The sequence below is a fragment of the Lepisma saccharinum genome, chromosome 25 (genome assembly GCF_977018435.1).
Source record: "Lepisma saccharinum chromosome 25, izLepSacc3.1, whole genome shotgun sequence".
NCBI classification, from domain to species: domain Eukaryota; kingdom Metazoa; phylum Arthropoda; class Insecta; order Zygentoma; family Lepismatidae; genus Lepisma; species Lepisma saccharinum.
This window is the reverse complement of record NC_139253.1, coordinates 35,627,378-35,647,966: the sequence shown is the minus strand read 5'-3', so window position 1 is coordinate 35,647,966 and position 20,589 is coordinate 35,627,378. Positions and strand designations below refer to the sequence as shown.

General features: G+C 39.0%; 1 protein-coding gene across 1 annotated transcript in view; it reads right to left on the bottom strand.

Annotated features, from left to right (window-relative positions):
• Positions 1–9,050: 9,050 nt before the first annotated feature.
• The window catches only part of Alk (Anaplastic lymphoma kinase), a 714,232-nt gene continuing 702,693 nt past the window's right edge, over positions 9,051–20,589 (bottom strand). The window contains exon 26 of the mRNA XM_083111550.1: positions 9,051–12,076. Within this exon, the coding sequence (XP_082967676.1) occupies positions 11,186–12,076 (891 nt within the window). The 3' untranslated portion in view covers positions 9,051–11,185. The remainder of the gene's footprint in view (positions 12,077–20,589) is intronic.

The window sequence follows — 20,589 nt, the reverse complement described above, 5'->3', positions numbered from 1 at the left end:
TCGATAGTGGAGTATTTGAGTTTAATTCAGATAGCAAGTACAAAAGATAAAAATCTATTCTTCTACAAGAGTGAAAAAAATGAGGTCACACTTGAAGGGGCCGTGTTAATGTAACCAGTGGACATTTCGGAACAAATTCATGTCATTATTCAGTTTCATCTTTCGGATTATTTTCGCTTTTGAGTTTGTTTTTTAAGTTCAATTTATGCACAGAAAGGCGAATGTGGACCGAACCTACAGTTTAAAGTGGGATCCGAACCACTACGTGCCTCAATCGGGTATCAAACCTGAGACTACTTGATTACAAGTCATCCTTCGAATTATAAATACATTTTTCTATGGGATTCGATGTTCGATTTCCAGTTGGGCGTATTTCATTGGTTTGGATCAAATTTAATTGCCGTTCTGGTCAAAATTAGCCTATCTCTTCTTCAAGTGGACCGAAATAATTCTTTAAACTCTCATGTAGCCAAATGGTTAACTGTCTCGCCTTTGGTGCGAGCAGTCCTGGGTTCGATCCTCCAGGAACTTCTAATATTTCGGTGTTTGCCCAACACTGCGAGGATAATTGTGGAGCTACTGAAAAGAAGTATTGGAGTAGTATGGTTTTGAGACCAGGAGACATCGTCGATGCCCATCACTCATAGCACGTTATGAAGTGCCTTTTGACACCCTCGAAGATTGCACAAATTCAACTCATTAGTTAATATGCATGCACTTGGAAAAGTCTGTATAATATCCACTTCACGTACAGTCAAGCATAAAAGTGGTTTTAGTTTAGCAAAATAAAACATCTCTCTCTTAGCCTTTATTCCCAGATATACCTGTATATATGCAACCAAACTTACAACAGAATCCGACGGGATTACATACATTTAAGGATATGCATTTCCAGGTTGAAAGCCGGCGTTGGAAATGTAGGTCTACTGTTCTGTCAATATTCTGTTGTCCTAAACCATCTTTGATGGTGACTGTACAAAGGATATTGGACCCTTCATCTTGGATGAAAGACACAACCTGTACTCACCTGACTACCTCATAAATTTAAACAAATATCAAAGTCGTTTAAAAAAAGGATATAGTTGAGTGTTGTATATTGTACATTTGTTACCGACACATGAACTGTTAATCGTTACCTTTGAGTACTTGCATTTGGGGGATTAGGTTTCGAATCTCCAGGTTGTTCTCTCTCTCTCCTGAATTATAAACTTTAACTATATGTTTAAAGAAGGCCATGGACACTGGTCGACTCTCAGTCAATTAATATAAATAAATAACTTCATAAGAAAATAATAAATGGTATATTTGAAGTGAAAACATAAACCAAAAAAATATATTAAATATAATTTTTATTTAGGCCAGAATTGATTTGAGGACATGGAAACAAAGTGTGTTTTCCTCATCCTATTCATGGACAGAAGATGTAAAGTGGTGTGTACTTCTTTGCAGAAGTTTCTTCATTAGAGATAAACGATTATGGAGTTTCGTGAGAGAATTATGACTATTTTCTATGCAAAAATATTCATAAAAGCTATTATGACCATGGAATCGATAGTAGTAACTGGGATTCTCACTATCAGATGCATTGATTAATTATAGTGAAAAATACATGTCTAGAACAGTACAGGAACCCAAAATATACCAAATAAACAGTACAGACAATGGCAGCATCATGACTAAAAGAGAGCGTAATAGCTACCAGATTACAAAGAGATCACATAATATCAAAATTCTTTTGGTAAGGTACACTAAATCTGTAATGTGGGACACGAAAATTTATATTCCACGTCCTCAGTACATATTTTATAATAAATTGGTTCTTTTGAATTCTTTATTATGTCTGTAATACTGGATATGGGAGGTTAGTTAAGCGAAGTAATGACGGTCTACGTCCATGGCCTTCATTAAATATAACTTCCCAGATATAGCAGATATATACCTTGAAAATTTCTTTGGTGATTTGATTCGTTGACTTCCAGAATACCAATCCGGCCATTAACAGTATTGGATCCGTGTGAAGACGTGGTCTCAACTGTGGTACACCATCGAATATAAAACGAGCAACTAGATTTTTACATACATAAACAGACCGAAAATTAACATATATTTGATAATTTACATAAATTGGACTTCAAACATCAACTCAATCAATCAATCAATATTTGATAATTTTATTCACTACAAATTGTAGCAACGACGTATCAGCAGAAACGTTCATAACTCAGCACTGGACAACACACAACTAGCATGCTTAACAGTGTATTAAAAATTGTGTACATAGAAACACTCTTCTGTTAGGCTAATCAACTCATACAGTAAATCGTTCGCAAGTTTTACAAAGTTTGTTTTAAGTCCACTTCATGCCCAGATATACTAATCGGGACTGAATATACAGTTTAAATTGGAACTGAACTACTGTACCTCCATTGGCGATCGAACCCTAGACTCCTTGATCACAAGACGATAGTGATGCCACTATATCGTCAGGGTTTTCCATGTATTCTTAGAACAAGACAGGAAACAGAAATACTACAGAGCTTTGCAGATTGTTCCTGTAACCTTAGTTTTATATTAAACACTAATGTAAAAGCAAGCACTTTCATTCTTTGCTCTTGACACACACATGTGTCGAAACGTCGAACAAATACAGAAATATACAACCACAAAAGTAAAATTTTTACATTAATGTTCAATACAAAATTACTTTCGGACTTTTGGAATGGGGATGTTTTATTGTGGCGAGTATTGACTTGTTATGACGATATTTTTTTATAGGATTGTCTCTTGTTATCATGCAAAGCATAATTTGTGTGTGTGTAGAATCAATCATTATGTTATTAATATTGTTGTTTTGGAGAAATTGTGTTCTGCCACGACAGGATATACATTGAAATTCATCTACACAGTACAGGTTTACCATACTAAGCACAAAACACAGTATCATCGGTTGTGGGATAACAAATTTGTCAGTTCATTGTTGAATTTAATCTATGCACAGCCTCACATTTAGAGGTAAAGGTGGTATTATGAGCCATTCATATATTATGAGCCCCCCAAATATCTGTTCATGGAGTGGCCTCAGCCTGGTGGCGATGATTTGAACTGCTAATTTAGTAACGCCTTTTGCCGCCAGAGAGTTCACGTTCAGTTGCAGCTGATAGTTTATGAGTGAACGTGTTCTTTTTGTTTTCTCGATCTGAAAAACTTTGAAAGGTAAGTGTTTTGCTTTTAATTGCAGTACTTATTCATTTAAACTCATCCTAGTGCATTATTGCATTGGATAAAGCATGTTTAAAATATTGTTTTTGTGTAGATACTATGCAATTTTGCAAGTAACAAAGATTCGTTATGCGTGTTTCAATTCCAATATGGCGAGGGTTGTAAAATGAACCCCCATCGTGCTTGGTATATGAGCCCCCAAATTTTAAGGGGCTCATATTATATACACTACAGGAGTGTTTTCAACTTTGTCTTTTCAGATGCCACGAAAAGTGCTAGGTCCAAAAAACAAGACGAAAAGAAAAAAACTGGAATACTGAAGATATGGTTAAGGCGATCAAGGCTGTAAGAAACAAAGATATGGGATTGAAAAAGGCATCAAAAATGTTTCTTGTTCCAAGTCCTACTCTTCAAAGACTTGTTCGAGTTGACAAACCACCGGAAGAAGCCGCTTTAACAAAATTTGGGAGAAAACCTATAATGGGCGAGGAGCTGGAAAGTGAAAGTAAATTCTATGGTCTTACCAGACAAGATGTTCGCAGAGTAGCTTACCAACTGTGTGAAAGAAATGGAATTAATCATCCATTCACAGAAGACGGGTTAGCTGGTAGAGCTTGGTTCGACCACTTCATGAATCGTCATAACAATGTTTTATCTCTTTTGAAACCTGCTGTGACATCGTTCTCAAGGGCAAATGGCTTTAACAAAGAGGCAGTCGACAATTTCTTTGATATCCTGGAAGCCGAGTACGCCAAACACAACTACCCGGCAGTTAGAGTATTTAATGTCGACGAGACAGGAATATCAGTCGTTCAAAGCAGAATCCCTCGAATCACTGGGTTGAGAGGAAAAAGACAAGTGGGAGCTCTAAGTTCTAAGTTCTGCTGAACGGGGCTCTCTCGTGACAGTAGTCTGCTGCATGAGTGCAGGGGGAACTTTTGTACCTCCTATCTTCATTTTTCCCAGGAAAAATATGTCTGAGCTTCTCATGTAAGGCGCTCCACAGGGGGCAATTGGTAGATGTCATCCGTCCGGTTGGATACAAGCAAATATTTTCACAGACTGGCTAACGCACTTCATTGACAAAACTAATCCCTCAGAAAATGACCCTGTGCTCCTTATTCTAGATGGCCACAACTCCCACACCAAAAACATTGACATTGTGAATCTTGCTCGAGAAAATGACATATCCATTGTAAGTTTACCCCCACACACATCGCATAAACTGCAGCCTCTTGACAAAACATTTCTTGGTGCTTTGAAACATCACTACAGTGAAAACATACGCAAGTGGATGCTTCACAGTGAGAGACCTGTTGGACCCTATAATATTGCCGAACTATTGGGAAAGGCTTATTTGACTTGCCAGACCGGATCCATTGCTGTGAATGGGTTTCAGGTTACAGGATTATATCCGTGTAACCGGAATGTTTTTTCTGCTGTGGACTTTGCACCTTCCTCTCAAGAGGTATTGGATTTGGAAACCCTGCGAAAAGGCAAAGGGAAAATACCTAAATCCTCCAACAATGCAGTAAGAGGACAAAACACGGGTACCGAAACTCCACAAGAAGATAATCAAAATGCATCTGCGACGAAAAGTGTAGAATCAAACGGCGCTGGAACTGCAAGTTCACCAGTTTTGCAGAATGTGCAAGTAACAAGATTCCAACCAGCTGCTGAAGATTTGGCATGGGCAGGGCCTTCCGGTCTGTGTAAAGATAAGGAGAAGAAGATTCCCGGACACACTGTGTCTCCAAAATATATCTGGCCTGTTCCCGAACCAAAGAGGAAAGTGACTAACAAAGGTCCTAAACCCACGACTGCGCTGGATGCGAGAAGGATATTTACATTTGCGACTTTTGTAAATAGACATTACAAAAAAACAAATAAAACTTTTTAAATGGTTTCTTAATGACCCTTTCCATTGGTTTTGTAATGATTTTTTCAATGATTTTGTTAAGAACTCTTTTATGATATTTCACATCATAATATTTTTTTAAGGTTTTGTAATGAATAAAATGTTGTTTGTATGATTTAATTTGTCATATACTTTTCTAAACCAGTTATTCTATTATTTTTTCCTAGGGGCTCATATTACCAGCACAAAACTTTTTTTTTCCACAAAATGACTTGTTTTGTATTTTATTTTTTTCATATCCTCAAAGTTTCTCAAATTGGTTTATATTTTAACAATAGTTGTTTGAAATGTTGTAGTTAAAGTTATCATAAGAATCTGAACAAAAAAGTTAAAAATCAAATTTTAAAAAATACAAAACAAAATGGGGGCTCATAATACCACCTTTACCTCTATGAATGAATTGGTATAAGGGTCATATACACAGAAGACAAGGCCAAAACACTCGAATACTGCAACAGTTTCATGATATTGCTGTACGTGAGTCGTTGCGTTGTTGTCAATAAACTCTCTCTGTGCAGAAGTGTCACAATATAGCAACTTACGACGCACATAGACTGGTCTCAGTTTTGATTTTTTTGAATGAATAACGAATTGTGCACAAATGTGTAGCATTTTCGCGTTTTGAAGTCTGGTTTGGGTGTTGGTAGTATCGCACGGGATTCCCGAGTTTACAAACAAGCAAGGTATGAATGCAGTTGGTTCCATTAAGAGGGAAGCTGCATCCCGGAGTGCAGTGAATGATCGGGAACTTGAATGGAGGACAGAGCAAGCGTTATGAATGACACGACTAGTCATGCAAAAGTTCTGGTACTTACGCTTCGGTCTTTTCTTCATCGTGCATCGTTAGTATCTTCATTGCTGCATGCTGGTACAGCAGCCTACCGAACAGCAGTGGAAAGAGATACTAAACACTTCTGCTTCTCCCTGCCACGTGTCCGACGCCTGCCGTGACGAACGGAGCCAAGTCAACCTGGGGGAGGAATCTTATTGATTGAATTTCGCGTGCTACCCCGGGACGACCTGCGATGCCAGAGGGTGGGTATGCCGAGGGGGTGAGTTTCTTTCATTGCGGATTCATACCGGAACGGTCGTACACGTGCGGACCGACCTTTGCATCGCGCTTGTGCGATGACCTCCAAAAAGCATCCCCCACCCCTCTGCCTCCCCGCACTCGTTCATTCTACCGAGGGCAGCAAAGTTTCCGTGTTTCCGAGCTCATTCATCCCATCCTCGTTTTACGTCATTGCTATTTTTAGGCTCCCGGAAAGCTAAGGGTGGCTGCTAGGGGTTGCAGGTAGGGGTTGCAAGTTGTCAATGAAGCCAGGGCGGTCGATAACAATGCGGAACTTCTACAGCTTCCCCGGGATAAACACATACTTCGGGTTTCATGAACGAACTGTGCCCGATTCACATCTAACTTTGAAATATAATATATGAAATTACATTATTACTTTAGAAAAGTAATTACCCTCTTTTCTCAGGTTATTAATTTTTGTTTATCTCGCGTCTCACTAGTCAGCACTATTTATAACTTGGAATAGCCTTAACGAGAAAATAATTCATAGCGAGATGCTGACATGTATAAATGAGATGTTATCGTTTTATTTTAGTTCGGTTCGTAGACAGTATCAAACACACAATTATTTTTATCCTAAGTCTACATATTACGTAGATAGGCTAATGACACCGTACAGCAGTTTAAGTGACACCCGAAACACTAAAATGATCCCTAATTGGGAATGTAATCCATGTTTTAATTAATAAGTTCCCCATTTATTTATTTTTATATTCGTGGATTTATATTTGAATTATTTTCTTGTTATTTTATTAATAACTTTCATAAAAATAATGTTTTTCTAATTTTATTTATTCATTGATGGTTATTTGGTTCCTAATTTATTTTTGATTTTGAAATTCGGCGTATTTTGATGGGGGATTAATTACTAATTATTTGTTTGGCTAATGAGCGAAACAATTATGGTCTATCTCTTCTTAATTCTCAACGGGAATGGTACTTTCCATTCCAGCGACATATTATATAAATCATCGTTACGTCACATTTTAATTTGGCCTATGCCTTGAGTGAATTACGACCAATATATGGGAACTATCTCAAGCAAGAAATAAAAATGAGTGGATTGATAGCAAAATATGATATTAAGTAGGAAAAGTAGTGTATATCGTGTGGCCAACGAGTTTAGTATGCTAACTTTTGAGGTTACAAAATATTAGTTTAATCTAAAACTTATTAAGCTTAAATCAGAAACTGATGTAGCATTGCTCATGTCATAGGCAAAACTGTATATAATCTGTGTTTCTTTTTACCTCACTCACATGCTGAATGTATTAGAGAAAAGACAAATATTTTCATTTTGTTTTGGTGGAGCAATGGAAAGCAGTTCAAAGATTTACTATGGTGAGAACAAGTAATATAACTTCCTGTACGTCATCTCAGCTCCATAATGGTTATATTGGTTATCTGGAAATCAGAAGTTACTTTAGATTCTGTGTGAAAATTCTCCATTTCTGTTGACATAAACTGGTGTCGAAACCAATAAAACTTTAAAGAAACAAGTGCTATGTGAGCAACAGAATGTATGTTGTCAGTTCTATTTAGTCATTATTTACTTTTGAATAGTAATTGTGTACTATTATCGTTCATATTAATATGCTTTATCATACGTTTTCTCCTTGTACATTGTATAACTATTTATTGAAGCTCATTGCACTATTGGAAATCATACTACTTCCTTTCATGACCTCCATGAATATTCAATTGCAAACTTTCACCACTATCTTCTAAACATTTTCTAATTTAATTTTATGCCAATAAATTAATTTATCTTTTCATTTCGACTCAATATTCACATTATATAGCATAAAGAATGCAAGGGAATTTTCCAATTTGCATATCTGTATGATTAATTTTACTGCTCGGGTGTTTTACATTCTCGTAGAATGTTTAACTTTTGAGCATTTCTCATTCTGAAAATAATCACGTGTTATTCAACTGTTATCCACTATATTGTTACTTCTCCTTGTCTTGTGATTAAGATGCTAAACACAACATCCCATACTTTATAATGCTTTCAATGTTTTTACACTTATCATATAGCCTTCTAATTTTTTTTAAGTGTTAAGTGTTAAAAATATCATTTTGAACATTCATTTCTACATACTTTTTCGTTATTTTGTTATTAATTGTTCTTCATTATAATTCAAGTTATTCTAAAATATTATCATCAACTAAGTTTCTCTTTTTAGGAATTCTTTGTGTGTGTTGTTTTACATGGTGGTCATTCATGCGACTAACAGATTCATTTCTTTGAAATTAGGTTCTTTATGGAATAAGTACTTTTTATATATTTTGAAGAAAATATGGTTAGAATCAGTGAATACGTCGATTTCTTTATTATTGTTTAATAATCATTAATACTTAATTTGATCATTCCCTTTTCAAATTATACCTGAATGTGCTAATGTACGAGCTAAATAGCGTACATTTGTACGTTCGACTTGGCAGGGTCAGCATATAAACTCGCCTAGAAAGACTAATTCTTATATGTGCATTATAAGTATCCGATTAATATATTCTGTTTTGCACCAAGAGTATGTATAGGTACTGAGAGCGAGTACCCCATCTATCTGTGATTACAAACACCCATGTTATTCATCTTAAACATATATACTTAGGTGATATAGTAGTTTCTTTGTTTGACCCCAAATAATACTACACATTGTAAATTGTTATTGTCTTCCTATGGTCTTGAATATGCAAAACACCTATACACACCAACCTAATTTCCATAGGCATGAAACAAGTGTTCCTGGACAACAATTACTACACATGTGAGTGAATTTGTGAACATGCATCAGGCATTACACAGACAATATGTATACATGAACATCTTTACTGAAATTTTTATTTCTCCATCTTTCTCTTCACAATATTTTTTGGGTGTCAAATACACAAATAAATATTCTTAATCTTCAGTTCAGTATGTATTGGACTCTCTTTTGTTAGGCCAAACAACATTATACAAGAGAGCATTGTTTAGTCCACGCCGTCCGGCCTTTGAGACAGACATTAGCAAATCCTTGCTTTAACACATGTATAACAACATACATACACATCCACGCACGAAGGAAAAAAAATCACACACACACATCCACGTAGTACAAGTTTCTCGAGTGAACTTCCACTTTCAAACAGTTTCTTTGTTAAATAAAAGTTTATACAGCCTTTGCACTTCAGTCGGCATCTCTACATGTCTAACAAAATGAGCCCTTTTCTGAGCAATTGTACACTTTTTGGCACCAAACATTTATTTTACTACAGTTTTGTTAACAACACTTCATTTGGTTCAGAGCAACTGGGTGGTATGAGAGTGGGTTGAGATAATTCATCTTCTATTCACACATCTAAGTCAATGGAAGAAAATGATGTTTGATTATGATAAGTACCATTCCGCCTGTTTTGTATATATAAGAAAGTGCTACATTAAATTCGTTGTTTCTGTTAACATAAAGAAAAATAGTTTCCATGAATGTTAATGGAGTATCAGATTAATAGAAGGATGCATCGTTTCTTGATCTCTATGATAAAGGGCTAATCGAAAAACAAAATGGAGAAATTTTCTTGAAAAGTGCTATGAAAAATGAACTTACGATTTAAAAATCCCTGTAATCAGTAGATGAGTTGACATGGTGATTGAAAAAAGTCACATACAACAATACTCATTGAATAACAAAACAAACGAGCTTCTGGGAGAAGCAGCAGAGGGGTAGAATGGATGTAACTAGGGTATACAGGTCACTTAATATGTGCGCACGTTATTTTGAGATACATATAAATGTGAATGTTAAGTATATGTGTATGTGTGTGTGTTTATTGTGTACGGCATTACAAATATTCACTGCATTTTTCTTGACAAGAAAGAAAATAATATGTATACATAAAACGACAACTGGCGATAGAACAGAGACAGTTTTGTTATACAAGACACAGAATGCGCATTTCAATAACTAGACTTAGATAGTATTGGTTCGTAGTACACATACGTTTTACAACAACTCAGGTCACAAAATTTATATTGGCATGCTCAGTTCCATGGCTGCATGTATAGATGTATATATACATACATTTAGCTACTTAAGCCAATATATATATATATATATATATATATATATATTTATAACATGTTATAGTTCCTTTGTATATATATCTATAGTATATTCAAACGTGTTCGTATGGAAAATATATATTCATCTATCTCTCTTTAGTCTTGTAGTTTTTATGAACGCTTTATAACTTGAGAAAAAGTTGCTTCTATTTGTAGGTCTGCGTTGTTTGTTAGACATTCACTGGCAGTTCTGTGTGGCACTGAATATTTCAGCTCTTATCCATGAGGTAAAAAATGCTATTCAATTGTCTCGTAACCATTTTCTTGTCCTTCGTTGTGAGCTTAATGGCCTTCAGATTCATTTGCAACAGATTGGATAAATGCATGAAGAATAAAAGCTTCGAAAACAGTGCATCTCCATACAAGAACACAAAGATAGATAGCCTGCGTATTGTTTACCGACTGTGAATTTACCCTTGTATTGCCTTAAGATGAAGGCAACTAAACATTAATATACTCAAAGGCTGAGAAGAGAAATTAAGATTTACCACCAGAAATCGTCCTTGTAATTTCTCGAGTAAGGTTCATGGATAAATTTGATGTACATGATTCCTTCAAGTCACTTCCGTCATTGTTTTTGCACTCATTTACACAGACACCCACGAAAATGCACAACACTGAACAACCAATAAGCTTCCAGTTATGAGGATCTCTCGAACCAATCTCAAGTCCTGTCAGTTGAGTGGGAAACTGAAAGTATCCTCAAAGTCTTTCGCGATCACTGAAGTCAAACTCATGACCAGCATTGACAGTTTGACCGACAGAATGACCTCATCGATAAGAAGGCCAGCTCCTATTATTTTTAAAAAATGTCCCCGTTCTCCTATGAATTTAAAAATTAGTAAATGTATTCCTTCTTTAAACCTCAACAGCTGATCTCGTTGTCCGCCAGCAACGGCCTGTTGGCGTTGTGGACAGTGTACGGGGCACTCGACCGGGCGTGGACCGGTTGCTGCTGCTGTCCCTGGGGTGGTTCTTGGGAGCTCGCTCGACTCAAGGGTAAGTGCGACGACGTCACGCTCACATTGACGTAAGGAACAGGCTGCCCGGTGGCGTGCTGCTTGCTCAGCGCCGAGGCATCGAGGGACAAGCTCCCTTTCAAACCCGTCTTGTTGGCTCCGGTCGGGTTGTTGTTGTTGTTGTTGACGTTCGGCGGGATCCCGTCGACGAGACACTCCGGCTGGTGGTCGTTGCCGTTCTCCAAGCTTATGAGGCTCCCGACGGCCGCGGCAAGGTCGTCCTCGTTCTTGTTGTTGCTGACGTTGCTGCTGGTGCTGCTGCTGATGTTGCTGGTCTTCGTGTGCGTGTCCGAAGGCGGAGACCTGTTGGCGGCCATGTTGACGATCCCGCCGTTCGGACTGTCGGTCTTCCGGCTCGGAGAGTCGGTGGGGGATGTCTCGAGCAACGGCTGGGTGGACTTTGACTCCGGGAGCGTGGAATCGTACGTGGGTACGCTGGTGTATCCGCCGCGGTTCCTGGGACTCCTAACGAAGCTCGTCTCCCAGTTGGAGGCCCCCAGCAACTTGTCGACGCTGCCCGCCGAGGGCGAGGACTGCAGCTCCACTTTGTCTGCAAGGTTGCACGGGACCGGGATGAGATAGTCCGCCGATGCCGGAGACTGTGGTTCGCCGTCGCTTGGCCTTTGTACTTGCAGACAGGAGTTCTCGTGTGCCGGGGGCCGCATGATTGTGGCATCCCTCTCTGCAGATGGAGGTCGGTAGAAAACTGGCAGAGGAGAGTTCATCACGTCAGGGTCCTGGAAAGACAACGGGACACTTCAAAATCACTACCTAGACTCTTAACTAAATACATGTTAGATTGAAAATACTTATGAGGAAAGAAGACAAATAAAACAAATAGAAAATTAGATGATTGTTTAATGGGGCGGTAAAAAGCACTCCCAATTAAACCTTTACAGATTGTCCATATAGTTACATCTAGTAGAATTAACTGTGTACTTGTGATTTATTCTTTTAATTACTCGACAGTTTTGCCCAATTCACATACATCTCTCTGAACGAAATGTAACCAATAATAACTGGATGAATAAGTGGTAAACAGTTCATTGTCAATTTGAATTTTACTCTACTGTATTGTTTTCATTAGACTAGGAATACAGTTCTATTATTATTAGTTCTAAATCAGATTATATAGAGCTATTTAATTACCGTTTATAATATACAGTCGTAGAAAAAAAAATATACATAGTTTGTCACAAACAAACTACAACAGGCGTTTGTCCAGAATTTTCCATTTGGAGGATGTAAGGGTAAATTGCGATCCAAAATGGCCATAAATCGAACCTTTGTGAAAAATTATAGTGAAAGCAGATTTATCCACACACACCTAACACTCCCCCATCACCCCCAAAAACTTCAGCAGATCTCTAATTGGAGTCAATCGACATATCTCCACTTTTAATCCTTAGCAGTAAGGAGGAGTCGCGTATCTCAAGTTTATTGACCTTTTTAAAGGTCAGAGATATTCCTAAGAAAACATCATTTTCTCTCTCCTGCAAATTTCATAAATTAGAGTTACATCTCACACGAGAACATGTGTAAATTATTTTATAACAATTGAAATAAAACTGGCATGGGTTATTTCTAGGTGGAATGGAACTTAGGAAGAGATCGTCTATTAAGTATAGATGAGGATTTTGTAATAGCATAAACTTACCATAATTTTAATACTGTGAATATCTGAAAGATTGGCCTGATATAGAAAAAAAAAACTAGGGAGTCTCCGACGTAGGGTACATTAAGGGGGAGGAGGGACGCCGCCTTCAGAGACAGCTAAATGTGACATCTCTAATAAACAAGTGAACATAGGGATGACGTCAAACAGAATCCGCCCCCACAAGAAAACTTCTTTAATCCGCCACTGGTGTTATCACAGCTTATAAGGTTACGTGGTGACGTCATTACGTCACATGCCAACGTAATTAATTGAAGGTATCCGGATCTTGTATGAAGTAGATAACATTGTTGTTTACGCACCGATAATTCATTTTAACCGTCAATCAATAAAGAACTCGGCTCACGGCCAACTTGCAGAGTTGGCGTATGGCGTTTTCGGAGTTCGGAAGGTATGCTTTTGTCGGGCTGATTACGTCAGACAGAAAACCAGCGGCTGAAAGTACTTTATCCAAGATCGGAAACTTTGCGGCAATAGACAGAGGTACACCCACATCGATAAAGGCAACCAATGACATCGTTAGCGTTGTATCCAGCACTTGCACGTCATCAAGTAGTCTATAATTAAGCTTCCTCAGCTTTAGCCCAATCATTTTTAACTCTGGTAGAGTTTTAGGCCGCGGTCAAGAATTTGTTACAACAATGCCTAGGGAGTAGCTTGCTACGAAAACGGAGGATTAAAGTTCTGTAATAGAGGAGTTATGACTATCTCAATGCATCGGAGAGGTATGACCGGGCGGTCATCTTGAATCATGGGCTCAAAGGCGTCAAACCGACCCGCCCCCCTCCCTGAAAATTGACATCTTTTTGAAAGTCACAAAAAAGCAAGAAGTTTATTTAAATGTTTAAAAAACAGGAATTTTCTTTGCTAGTATTCAAACAGAAAAACAAAGTAAAAAATGCCTTAGATCGAAAAAATTAAGTGTGAAATACAGGAACCAGATTATGTTTCCATATTCTACCATTAAATCCACAGATTTAAAAAATCCAAACATTAGTTTCATGTGAGAGGTAACACAACATAAAATTTATGATGTGTGCAAAAGTTAATAACTAAACAGAATAACTATGTGTATTTCAGTACACTAACTGTATGAGATGTAAATATATAGTGAAAAACAGTTGTAATGTTGGTTGATTGATTGGTGTTCTAAGTTCACCTTTTATAACATTAAGGCTAATCGGGACTGGGCTTACAGTTTAAAGTGGGATCCGAACCACTATGTGCCTCCACCAGGTATCGAACCCGGGACCCCTTGATTACAAGACGGCGAACCAAACACTGCACTATCGGAGAGGCCCCCACTCATAGGTTGGTCAAGTAGAAGAATCTCCCCGAGGATATAATAATAATAAGTAAAATTGGTTTATTTTATTAGTTTATAATAGGTGTTATTGTGTAAAAATAATAATCATCATAATGACTATTATCATTATTTCTAGTACTCAAGTTTTATCGGTGGCATGACCCCCACCCTCCTACAAAAAATTCTGGTGAAGCCCATGTCTTGAATTCACAATTTCCTTAAAATTCTTCTCCTTATATATATTGATATCACTAGATCCGTGCCTAAAACTGCAATATGTATACACACAGGTCAGTGATCGTTATGCAATATAAACATAATTGTCTGCATGCTAAAGATTTGTGCGTAAAAATAAGCGGGTTCTTATGATCAAAAATGCCGGCAACTGTGCTATACCTCGCCGTCCGCAGTCAGGCGCTTTCTCTGCCCACGAGTCAAACTGTACCCAACGTAACATAACAATATTTTTGGAAATGTTTTTTTACGTGTAATTAATTGCAAACATGTCATCGTTTCAGTGCATTTGCCTCTGACTCTGCTCTTAATTCAAACACACTAGTGTTAGTAATAGTTCTTAATAACAATTCATCTCTCATCTTCAAATTAAGTTTTTATTATTTTTAAGTTGCTTTTTTGCATCACTAGGTTAATCACAACGAACCGACTGAATGGATTCATTAGATACGAGAGCAAACAACCATGTATATCCACAAACGAGCTTGAATTTATTTAATTTGTTGTTGTAGAAGAGTAGAAGTTTATAAAATCGTTATGTTCATTACTTCATTATTACACTGATGTCCAATTTCGCCTTGTAATCAAGGGGTCCCAGGTTCGTTACCCGGTGGAGGCACATAGTGGTTCGGATCCCACTTTAAACTCTAGGTTCAGTTCCGATTAGCCTTACTGTGCGCAAAGTGAACTTAAAACACCAAACCAATCTGATGTCCAATGATTTTGAATGCTAAGGAAGGTCGATTAATTTAATCTAGTAAATATACCGGGTGTCCGAGAAGTCTTTGTATGAAAACAAAAATTAACTGTATCCGCTATATGCAACATAGACATGAAAAAATGGTACCAAAATGTTCGGAAACTATTCAAGTTTTATTGGCAATAGGAAAGAAATCAATAAATCTCCACGTGAGCACCCTTGGTAGCACGGAGTACATCTAGTCGAAATTCAACTTTTCGCCATGCATTAGCCAACATCAAAGGAGGGATTGATGTGATGACTTGGGTTATCCGTTGTTGCAGAGTTGCAAGATCGGATGCAGGAGTTCTGTAGACATTGTCTTTCACATAACTCCATAGAAAAAATCTAAAGGGGTTATGTCTGGAGATCGTTCAGGCCACGCCGTCGGTCCATCTCGACCAATCCATTTTCCAGGAAACGTCTGTTCAAGGTAGGAACGAACCTCCAGACTCCAATGTGGCGGTGCACCGTCTTGTTGAAAGATAACATCTGGGTGGTATTCTAGCAATTGAGGAACAGCAAACAATTGCAACATGTCGAGATACACTCCAGATGTTACGGTGTCCTCACAGAAAAAAACTGGTTCGATTATTCTGTCATGCAGCAGCGCGCACCAAACGTTCACCTTCGGGTTGCCCATGTTCGACTTCCTCACCTCATGAGGGGGCTCTTTACCCCAGATACGCACGATGTTTGAAACTGTCTCTGCACTGTTTTTTGTGACCTCCTCTCGTGAAACCACAGGACACACTCAGCCTTTTTCTGATTTGTGTACATTTCCGGTTTGCTGGACACTGGCACTGTTACACTACTGCAACGGTACAGAAATCTGAAACAAAAAAAACTGGAATAGTTTCCGAACATTTTGGTACTATTTTTTCATGTCTATGTTGCATATAGCGGATACAGTTAATTTTTGTTTTCATACAAAGACTTCTCGGACACCCGGTAGAAGACGCATGAGAGTAGGGAAATAGAAATAAGCCAATTTCTGGTAGCATTAGCGTACGCAGGATTTTTTTTTGGAAACTGAGGGAGAATCTGAAATTTCAAAAGTGGATATTTCGTAGTTGCGTTCTAGGAGAGGACGGGACACGCTGCAAAATATTTTAAAAGCTTTTAAAGACTAAAATAATAATCGGGGGTGATTTTAGGGACGAGTTGCATTTACTACTTTCATACTTCCCGAGTTCCTTACTGCTTTTGTTTGATTTGATTTTTGTTATTTAGCGATGTTTTTCTGCCTCTTGTGGCTAATCGCGACGATGAGGACGAGTCATGAATGAAATTGACGAAGGAATACTCTTAAAGAACACCCAGGCCAGGATTCGAAGCCAGATTTCATTTGAATGTTTATTCTGAAAATTTTGGTAGTGCTTGTAGCCCCATCAGCGTACCACTGCGCACGCCAGTGGCTGGCAGGATTGTTCAAGTTGTTTCTAATGTATGCCCTAATAATAATAGCCGGCGGACTTTCTTCTTCTATATAATTCTGACAGAGATTCGAAGATAGAACCTCTGGATTACTGATTATCCCTTAATTCATTTCAGTTGGCTGCAGACACTGTGTTGATTCCATGAACAAGTAAACACTTAGTAATTAATTGTATCGTAGCTACTGAAAGACAACGGGCTCATATCCGTGGCGGAGTGGTCAACTAAAGACCTACAGAGCAAGAGCTCCCAGGTTCGAACTCTGATAAAAGCATGAATGTATAACTGTGTCCCGTACTTTATTTCATTATTCGATACCCTGTAGAGGCACAGTGGTTCCGATCCCACTTTAAACTGTAGGTCCCGTCCCCATTAGCCTTACTGCGCATAAAGTGGACTCAAAACACCAAATCAATCAATCATTTATATATTTATTTCACGAGTTCATTGTTGCCATTATCCCAAGAGGCAGAAAAGCGACATAACTGAAACAGAAAAAAGTAAAAAGACAATGGGAATCAAGTATGAAGTGTCTGGTGTGTTTTTGCTGTATCGGATACAGCTTCATGCAGACAGTGACAGTGCTGGAAAACGAAACGAGCGAAGATAAGTCAGCCAGCCATTCGTGCTCCTTTCATGCTCATCGTCGTGCTTCGGCAGACGGCAAAAATACATGACGTTAACGGAAATAGCCGCAGCAGAACGAAGGAAGCACGGGCAGAGAAAGGAAGCAGAATTAATCGACGGAGTCCCATTCATGGCCGCGCATTCGGATCTAAGAATGGAGCGCCACGAGAAGTTTTTATCCTGAATGAATAGTTTACCACACTTGACAGTTCTAATGTTCGGGTTGCGTGCGTTTCAGGATGACACAGAACAAACGGATCGATACGGGAGGAAGAAGGAATATGCTGGCGCATCGAACCGGCTGTGAAAGCTTCGGTGGTCGTCGATACTCTTCCCCTCCCTCCGTTATACCCTTTCCAAGTCCACTCAACTTGTGGATGTCAGAGCCAGCCCTCTCCTAAGTTGTTTCCAATATTGTTTTCTTTGCTTTGCTCGTGTGAAGGTTACCAGGCGTATTATTATGTGGACGCGTCGGTGTTTCAATTACGTCCACGTTTTGCGATGCGTTGATTAAAGGCGAACGCCCTCGCTTCGATAACCAAGCGGGCGTTCGGGGGAGAATTTGCACCGAGTATTAGTCACGGTCGAGCTTTTGGCGAAGTTCTTAACGTAGCGCGTTATAACAGCACGGTTTCTATATTCAAATTCTGGGAAACCTATTGATATGGGTTTGTCCCATCATTTATTTATTTCATTTAACTTTATTTAAACGGTCTCTAGTCCAGGCTTGGGTGTATGGTCAATAATCATCCATCTCATCGTTGCGATCAGTAAAATGGTGTAGAAACGCGAGACACAAATTCAACAACAGATAAAGCTGACCTCGTTAATTATTTACCATCAGGATGATCGCGACGACAAAAATTGGAATTGAACATGGAAACTGAAGGAAACGTCTGTGGCCTTCATTACGGACAACATCCACCCATACTGAGAACAATTCTTTCTTTCTACTTTGGCTATTTTACGCAGTTTACTACCTCTCGGGTAAGGAAAAACCAGAAACAAACCCTTACCGAAGAATTGAACTTGGGATATCTGGCTTCCTAGCGCTTTATGCTGACCATTCCATCACGAATGCGAGTTCTTAGAACAAAAAAGTACTATCAGTAAACGTTTGAAGTCTTTACTCGTGTAACTTAAATGATTACCAACAAAAAGAACAATACGCCCCTGAAAAAAAAAACGAGAGACAGACCTATTTGGCAGGCAGACAATTGATACTATTTTCAGCCCATTGTAAGATCACAGTCAACGTAAACAATTACTTGTAGCGACAAATCCTCTTGGTTAATTCCGGTGACAAGTTATTTCACTGGAATCTATGGGCATATTACTTGATAATATAGCGTGTGAAATGGGCCCGTAATCACACTATGCTGCTGTAGTGACGTTCTCAGATATTATTTTATCAACTACATACCTATGATCAATATGGAGAAGCAAAAGGTTTTGTTTACACCTACTTTATTCTTACCGTGGGCGCAGTCGTGATTAAGACAGCAATCTGTGATATCGAATCGGAAACTAGAAACGACTTATATTACTCACACGTATCCTTCAGTAAATTTTAGTGGGGCGGGGGGGGGGGGATATTGTTTTCCTTACTGTGATGTATTAGCACGTTTAACTGACGTAGTAAGCCTGTTTCGCGGCATGAACATCATCTTAATATAGATGTTCTCTTATCGTTTGGAAGACCAATTTTCCTCTATTTTTCCGCCGCGTGTATGGCGCATGGAATTATATTTCTTTCCCCCCATCCTTCATTCTGCAGTGAACGTGTTATTAAAAGACAGGCAACAACGTATGCGACACCCTGCATTATTATCCGGATTTCTAGAGTATCAACCTTTGCAATGTTTGTTTCCTTGAAAGGTATTCTTGTATGAAAAACATCGAGGTTCTAAAATTAGACATGCACGTGCTTGAACTTTCTGGGGAACTTATGTAATGGGTTGTTTTGACAAGAGATTGGTCTTGAAGAGACTTCCTTGGTAAATATTTCTAATGGATCAGATATCCTTCCCTTGCGGAACAATGCCCCCACTCCCCTCCTGGCCGTTGTTGTTGGTTGCAGCCCTTGCAACCCCCTTCGGGAACCAAAGTCATTCATGGAACCCTGTGGCCGGACCAATGAATGAGGATGGCAGAGGACAGGGGGAGGATGCCGGGAGAGGAGGTGGGACGCAAGGGGTGAAATTTGCCACGTGTCGTCCGCTAAGCCTGCACCTCCATGGAAACAACCCCGGGAATGACGTCAGACTCCAGCAATGACGTCAGATGTGCGTCACTAGTTACCACTTTTGCGACCTGCAAAAGGGTGCGGCAGGGGGGTTTCGATGAATGGGATTGTTTCGGGGGGCCCGGAGAAGCCTCTTCTGCACGCGCTGCTATTTTTGGGGGATGGGGGAACTCCCGGCTGCCAGATAGTTTTTTTTATTGTTCAACCCCCTCCCCCCCAAGGGGAAGCTCTCGTCAGGAGAGGAGAGAAGGTTAAGCCCCAAGCACTCTGAGGCAACGAATTTCGGTTTACCACTCGCTGCTCAGGCGAGAACTGAATGAATGGAGAAATCCTCTCCCCAACAAATTCACGCGTCCCAAGATATATTGCTAATTAGAGAGCGGGGTAATCTTTCCGCTTCCCTTTGAAGAATGCTACAAGCCGATCGTTCAGCATTGTTTAAGTATCTCTCGATGTTGATGCTGCATTCGATTATGTGACGTAACGTACAATGGGAATGTGCAACCAATTAGAATTAGTCTCAAACTTAATACAACCAGGGTCCTTGTTATCATTCAGCCTTGTCATCGCGATTAAACCAAGATGTAGAAAAACGACCAAAACAGTCATAGGTTCGAGTCCCGAATAAGGCCAGACCGTTCACATCGCTTTTTCCCATTCCGCTATTTTACGTCGCTTATCTACCTCTTTGGTTACTCGCGAAATGATGAGGATGAATGATGGACTGATGGTGGTGGGATTTGCCCAGTGTTCGAAACTGGGAGTTCTAGTTTCGTAGAGCGTTACGATGACCACTACGTCAGGAAGGCCGGCGTTTTTATTGCCTCTATTAACGTAAAAGTGTAACAAATAAGTCTTAACCAGTGGCTGGAACTGTACAAGAACAGAATTATTGGTAGAGGAGCATACACTATGAAGTGAATTTATAACAAACTTTGAAGACTTTTTGTTGATTCATTGACTGGGTTTATTTTACTTCGCATTTCT